This window comes from Labrus bergylta, chromosome 6 (genome assembly GCF_963930695.1).
Source record: "Labrus bergylta chromosome 6, fLabBer1.1, whole genome shotgun sequence".
Taxonomy (NCBI): domain Eukaryota; kingdom Metazoa; phylum Chordata; class Actinopteri; order Labriformes; family Labridae; genus Labrus; species Labrus bergylta.
Genome location: NC_089200.1, coordinates 8,581,585 through 8,589,038, shown reverse-complemented (window position 1 = coordinate 8,589,038; position 7,454 = coordinate 8,581,585). Strand labels below are relative to the sequence as shown.

The 7,454-nt window shown below is 43.0% G+C and overlaps 1 protein-coding gene across 1 annotated transcript in view; it reads left to right on the top strand.

Moving 5' to 3' along the window:
• Positions 1-4,199: 4,199 nt before the first annotated feature.
• Positions 4,200-7,454, top strand: part of brinp3a.1 (bone morphogenetic protein/retinoic acid inducible neural-specific 3a, tandem duplicate 1) — a 65,964-nt gene continuing 62,709 nt past the window's right edge. The window contains exons 1-2 of the mRNA XM_020637290.2: positions 4,200-4,851; positions 5,174-5,481. Of these exons, the coding sequence (XP_020492946.1) occupies positions 5,228-5,481 (254 nt within the window). The 5' untranslated portion in view covers positions 4,200-4,851; positions 5,174-5,227. The remainder of the gene's footprint in view (positions 4,852-5,173; positions 5,482-7,454) is intronic.

Genomic DNA, 7,454 nt, shown 5'->3' with positions numbered 1-7,454 from the left:
TGCCCTTTGGATCACTTAGATAGCAAGACTACTAAAAATACCCATTTTATTTAAAAGTCCTATAACCCAAATTGCAGCTGAGGAAAAACTGAAAGCTCACATGTAGCTACAGTCATACGACCCACAGGAATGTTTCCAGAATTAGTGTCCCTACCAACGGCAGGAAACATGTCCTCATTACTGAATGTGAACCATCAAAGATTGATTTAGTAAAAAAGATAGAGATTTAGTTTAGTTACCAAATCATCCTGGTTCTCATCGGGGCTTTGATGAGGCTTGTTTTTTTTGTGTGTTTTTTTAAGCCTTTTTTAAGGTGACGGGACAGTGGATAGTGTCTGAAATCAGCGAGAGTGGGGATTGACATCCTGTCAAGGATCCATGTCAAGGAGCCTGTCAAGGATCTGTGTGCGCCAAGTTCTGTCTTGGTTATATCCTGTCCCAACGGCGTGCACCATACCTTACTGGATCCATTTCTGAAGCGTGGAGCAGCGGAGAGCAGCCCCAACCAGATGGATTTCCAGGTTCACTATCACAGTAGCACTATCACATGGGAATATAGAGAACAACATGTAAGCAACAGGTTACCTTGCCTTTTCTTTTTCTTTTTGGGCTTTTGTGCCTTTAATGCAGAGACAGGACAGTGGATAGAGTCGGAAACCAGGGAGAGAGAGCGGGGAATGACATGCGGAAAGAGGCCACTGGGTGGAAGCGATCCCGGGCCTCCCGCTCGAGACGACAGCCTCAATACATGGGGCGCGCGCCCTAACCATTGCACCACCAGCGCACCCCATCTTGCCTTTTCAATGATGAATTGTTGTACATCAATAAGGGGATGGCGGAAACCATTGGGAATTTTGTATGGTGTTTTATTTTGAAATTGACAGGCTCTCTATGCATTACCTTTTCTAACTTCCTGTCTGGGTCGATCTGCTCTGTTCAGTTAGATGCACGCTTCCAGAAGGCACCTACGAATATGGACAGAATCAAGTCAGAGATGGACCATGAAGTGTCCTGTGAAAACAAACTGCTCCTGAATGCGTGACACGGAAAGAACATGGTGCACATAGATAGCTTAAAGCTATTAAACCCACTGTGCATAAGAGAGATAGCCACAGTTAGACAAGCTGGTTAAAACAATGCCAACCAGATATTTCCCTCAGGATCTGCTACTGTAATGACCAGCGATGGAAGAGAGGTAATGCTTTGTTTGGGCATGACTCAGAATGAGGGCTAATGCTTACATCTATCTGCTTCATTTGTGCCTCTATCAGTCTTGTGATATGAGATTGAAATATCAAGGCAATAACAAAAGCACCTGAGGCCAATGATGTCCATGAAAAATGTATTATTGCAGGTTTAAGATTATACGTATTTTGCATTATCTTTACCTGAGAGACAAAAATGTCTGCAGGAGTTGAAGTCAACTGTGGCTTGGCTTTAGCAAGACAGGATATCTGTCATCCAAGCATGCATGAAGAAGACATTTTTCAGTGCATTCTATCAATATTACTACATATTTCGACATAAACTTATTAACATGTTCAATACTTTAACACCTTTGATTACAATATTTAAAAAAGAAACAAAAAAACCCTATGTTTTTTAATAAGTGATTGTGTCATAGTAGTAGAAGATTGAAAGTCCATCCATCCATCATCTATACCTCTGTTCCCGCTCGGGGTCGTGGGGGCTGGGAGCCGATCCCAGCTGTCATTGGGTGAGATGTGGGGTACACCCTGGTCTGTTCTCCAGTTAATCACAGGGCTGACGTATAGAGACTGTCAACCAGCCACACACACATTCACACCTCCGGGCAATGTAGAGTCACCAGCTAACCTAACGAGCATGTCTTTGGACTGTGAGAGGAAAACCGAAGTGAAACCACACATGCACAGGGAGAACATGCAAACTCCACACAGCCCCTATTCGACGGGGATTCAAACCAGGAACATTCATGCTTCGACGCAACAGCGCTAACCACTGCACCAAAGTGCAGCCGCTAGATTGAAAGTAAAGTACCAAATTAAAAAAAACCGTCACAGCTTTGATAATGTTTTTAACCAAACCTGACACGAGAGAAGCAGTCAGAGCACTGTCTAAATTGCTAGAAAAGAAAAAAGTTCCCAATGTACTTTTTGCAAATTAGTCATTGTGCAGGACTTTGAGGGACATTTTTGTTAATATAAAACATGAAATTACCCGCTAATGGGCGTCTGAAACTTCTATTTCTGTTGATGTGGTATCAAAACAGGTTTGGATTTTCTTTGGATTTGTACAAGTATCTTATCTTAGTTTTAATCTCAGTCTCATGACGACACCATTTCTCCATACAGTAATACAAAAACCTCTGCATGCAGGGTGGTATCTCTTTGACTGCAGGTACAAAGGTTGTGTTATCTTTGCTTACTGCAGCCTCAAAAGGCATACTGATGTCTTCGTTGTTATAGGTCACTGCTCTTTCCACTGTGGCCTGCACATTTCCTGCACCTTTCTCAAGCAATAATGAGCCCTTTGCTACGACATCCAACTGGATTATTTGTGTTACCCTTCCTCCTTGTGCGATGTTTGTTTACATCTACTCTCACATGGACATCCCCATGCTCCATCAATTGGCAATCAATTCCATTGCCTTGCCTGTCTGTACTACAAAGCAATAAACAAGAACGCTTGCTTTTGTACACACATAAATGCTTCTACTCTCCCACAAACACACAGGAATTGATGAATGATTTATCTCAAACAGTAAATACAAGCTGATGGGACTTGCTTCCACTCTGTTCGTGTGAGTTTTGTGGCTCAGAAGCCGAAAAAACAGTGTTCTAAAAAATGCCTGAAATGCAATGTCCATGAAAGTAATGAGCCGTGACACCCTGCACTAAATATCATGTTTTATTCAAAACTTTAGGGAAAGAAAGTTTAACCTGTGCTTGCAGACAAACTTTAAATGGTCAGCCACAATGCAGCTTAAAAATAGAATAAATCCAGAAAAGAACACTATAGAGAAAAGATTGTCTGCTCCCATTAGGATCGTCCTTCACAAGTCACCATGGCTGCGAGGCAGGGTCAGCAGAAAAGCCACCCAATCCCGAGACACGATGATGAAACCGTGACAAATCAACTCATTCTTTCACTCCAGAATCTGCAAGTCGCTCTGCCGTGGGATTTCAGCTTCTCTTTGAGTTTGGGTACCAGCGAATCTCGCGACTCAATGGTGTTCATTTCTCTAATCCAATCCCTGTATAAAAAGCTCCCTTTGAACGTCTACAGAAAAGCTGAAAAGCAGCACATATCCCTCCCCGCGTCTGCCTGCTCTCTGCGCTCTCTGATCCACGCTCGCTGTCCTAACACACAAGCTCCTCGGAAAGAGAAGAGGGGCAGGCAGGCAGGCAGGCAGGGGGAGGGGAGGGGGGTATAGAGCAGATCTAATTAAGTTTGCTGATGGTGAAAGTGATGATTATTCTGCAGGAAGAAAGGAGAGGGAGGAAGAGGGCAGAGGAGATAACGAGAATAACTGCAGGGGGGCTGAATGCACCCTCTGCTCCTCCTCATGATCGTCATTATCATCTCCAGCGCAACCACCATTAAAGTCATTATTTCAAAGAATTCTAACTTTTTAGGGATCCATTTGCACAAAAGTCTAAACCATTTGAATGATTTATGATTTTGTAGATTGACAATTCATTAGGTAGAGTACCAGATTATCAATTATTATCTTAATCCATTTTTTTTACGACTACTTATCTGGTTCTTTTATACACCTTTTTTTCAAATTCCAAGTGCAGTGTCTTTATTATGACGTTTTTTTTTGTTTGTTTTTTACCTTTAGATGTTATTAGGAGATGGTTTGACATTTGTGGAAAATATGGGCTGCAAAAATAGTTTTTTTTAAATGTTCACTTTTGAATATAAGCGGATTTTAACACTTTCCAGAGTCAAATATGGCTGTAAATTTGAAAGAAGCCGACTTATTAAAGTTGACAAGCCCTTTCTACCCTGGTTCCTCACCGTTTCCTCTTTTATACCATCCTGCTTTTAATCTTTACACAATTTCTAACAGGAGGGATCTGACTCTGGCACATCAGTATCCTCCGACCATTCCCCCCCTGAACACCTCCTACTCTCTCTCTATTCCTCCAGTTCTTCATCTCAGCCAACCGGAGTGTGCTCGCTGCTGGAATAAATTAAATTGCGGCGGTACGGTACAGGAGAGATAGAAGGGGGAAGAGCAAGAGAGAGAGAGAGAGAGAGAGAGAGAGAGAGAGAGAGTGCTGCGAATGCCATTCACACATTTCCATGCGCTGGGAGTCCAGGCACTGTCAGCAGCTTCAGCGGCTCTCCGTGCGCCTTGCATGCGCCCCGAGCGCGCAACTCCAATAAAGAGCAGAAATGAGTTAAGAGGACGGCAGCTGCAGCGACGCTTCCACATGCGGGAGCACATTTGAGTCCCTGCTCGTGTTCTGAAATAATTTGCCCACCTGGAAGCTTTGACCCTGTGCGCTCTTGAAGCAGACTCCCTCCGCCTGATTGGACCTACAGTTTCTCCTGCGCGTCGTTTGGAAGCTCTCCGCTGGAAATATGCAGCTTTGAAAAAAAAAAAAAAAAAAAAAAAAAGAAGAAAGGAAAAGAGAGGAGCGCGCTCTGAGGAGGTTGGGTGTCATCTTCTGTTTTGCTCAAGTTGCTCGGCCCCTAATTGCACGTCTGTTTGCATTTGTGACGATAATCTTCAGTTGAGTCCTGTTTCCAATGCCGCCCTGTGTGAGCGCCGAGGCGAACCAAACTTCACGGACCTATCTGGGGATTTTGCGGAGACTAATTCCGACCAGCCACGGAGCACAATACTTACAGAATAAGGTAAAAACAAACATCACATTGAAAAAAAGAAAGACTTAACTATATTGAATTAGCCTTCTAATTTCCAATTATGGTTGAAAATACAGTGTAAATTAGCGTATTTTCCTAATAATGTACTGTCAGTATTCCAAATACCTATATAAATATAAAATATATATATTAAATAGTGGTTTCTTGCCTTATTTATAAACTTGTGAATCCTTGACAAATGCAGTCCTCAGTTCATCTTCGTCCCTCTCATGTGCATACCAGAATTTCCACCTTCTTCTTCTACCCTTTTTTAACCCCTCTCCCTCTCTTTCCTCCCTTTCCCTCCCTCCAGGACTCATCCAGAGTGGGTGGAGAATGAAGAGTCACCGGGGCAGGGGGAAGCAGCATGAGTGGCCCGTGCATCTGCATTAGACTGACGGCCCTCATGTTTCTATGGAAGTGGTTAACATTAAGCCTGCTCCAGAGCTGGGTGTCAGAAGGGGCCTGGGCGGCGGACCCTGCAGGGGCCGGATTCAGCGGCTCCACTGGGCCCCTGGGCTGGCTCCTGTCGGACAAGGGTCCCTTTCACCACTCGCAGGAGTTTGTTGATTTCACAGAGCGCTACCAGCAGGGATTCACCACAAAGTACAAGATATACAGGTGAGTGGACAGCAGCAGGGTCAGGGGTTGTGTGAACTGTCTGCATGGCTGAGATGCATGTGAGGGAGGCTGCTTTGCAAAAACAATCCAAAACGTTTACTCATTGCAGAAATTTAACACCAAAAAAATTACTCAGTAATGTTGATTTTTCTTGCATTGCCTGCAGGAAAACTAGAATGTTTGCATCCTCCAGAATGAATAGGCGAGAGATCACACAATACTTTTCTTGGAGTATAAAAGATGCATATTTAGTAGGCGGCAAACTGTAGGATGAAGCGCTGAGGCGATTACTTACTTACTGGAGTTTTGCATACAAATCAAAGCCCTCCATGTGCTTTGTAAAGATGCAAGCTTCTTTGGGTGCGACTGGCTGCTTCCTTTATTTTTTTTTTTGTGGGAAGCAGAGACATATGGTTTGAGCATGATACAAACCTCCTGAATGCTGCGTATCAGTGGGAACTCAAAGTGGAGATACCGCAGGAGGGCTTGGGCAAAGCAACGGGACGTAACAGATATCTGACTGAGCCAGTTGATGTGTGACGGTGGGTAGACAGGGAAGGCTTTGGTACAGTGTGTGGTGTGAAGTATGGTGGGTGTGTGCTTCGACGCGGCAGAGTGAGCCTGCTTCGATAACGTTTGTCTTGACTTTTATTCCCCCCATAAAGACAACAGGATGGAATTAAAAGGAAAAAAAAAAACACTGAGCATTTAAAAATGAAATCTCCCAGCATGAATTCACAGGATATTAGGTGGATGTCAATCACATACACAGCTTGAAATAGATAACAACATTTACTGTTTCAAAGTAGTATTTTTTAAAAATAACATCAAATTAGCTATTCTGATCCATCTCAAAGGGAAAAGATGCCACATTTGTTGTCATTTCACACAACCGCTTAAGTGCAAATGTCATATGAAGTGACAGGCTTATCGATTTGATTGATTATTTGATATCCTTGTTTTAAACGTGTGGGGAAAAAAAAAGTGGAGCACCTTGTTAGCTCATAATTAAGATCGAATGGCGAGTTCATAACAATCTGAATTTTATGTAAAGCAAACAGCTAATTTAGGATAAGGAGCAACCCATGTCTGTGACATCTCATCCATATTAGAACTGACAGATGATCCCAATCCATTTAAGACCTAAATATCCAGCAACAGTCCCTCGCAAAGACATGAAGCAGCAGCATTTTCTTATCTCTATATCAATTAAAAGAGTGTTGTTGTTGTTGTTGTTAACCTGAATAATGTTTGTGCTTCTTCCCACATTCACACTGTCCCTTGAATGCAACCCACAGATTATAAAACAGACACTCCTCTTTGTAACACAAGCCCAGGGTTTCTTTAGGTGAAGCTTTTCTCCCAGATAAGCCTGTGAATAAAAGCACATTTAAGGTGTAACAGCTGCAAACTTTAACTTTACCTAGCAGGCCTACCTAACTTCATTTGGTTTCCCTCTGTGACTGACTATGCGAGTGTGGGTGTTTGTTTGTGCTGGATTTCCCATCCCCTCTGAGTTTTACTCTCTTCAGGGTAGAAACGCCTCTTGCAGTATGTTTATTGAAAACAAACTGTGAAACTTAGACTGATAAAGTACTTTCAGGCGATGGTTCAGTATCTGTTTAAGGCAGCATGACCCACAAACTGTGTAAGGGGATCGGGGGGGGTGGGGGTTGGGGGTATCATCATGGTCCTTTTAAAAGGTTAGAATTATTTTCCTTATTTTGCAGAACCTTGAAGAAGCAGAACCAAAATGCATTTTTTTTTTTTTTTTTTGTGAGAACAGCCCAAAAAAAAAAAAAAAGGCCGTGCCGGATTTCTGATTTCACCAAAGTTTTCAGACTTTCAAGTCACAAACAACAACAAGGAGCCTTTTACGTCACAGCGACTGCCTGTGCATGCATGAGTGGGTGAGTTTGTGTGTGTGTGTGTGTGTGTGTGTGTGTGTGTGTGTGTGTGTGTGTGTGTTTCTG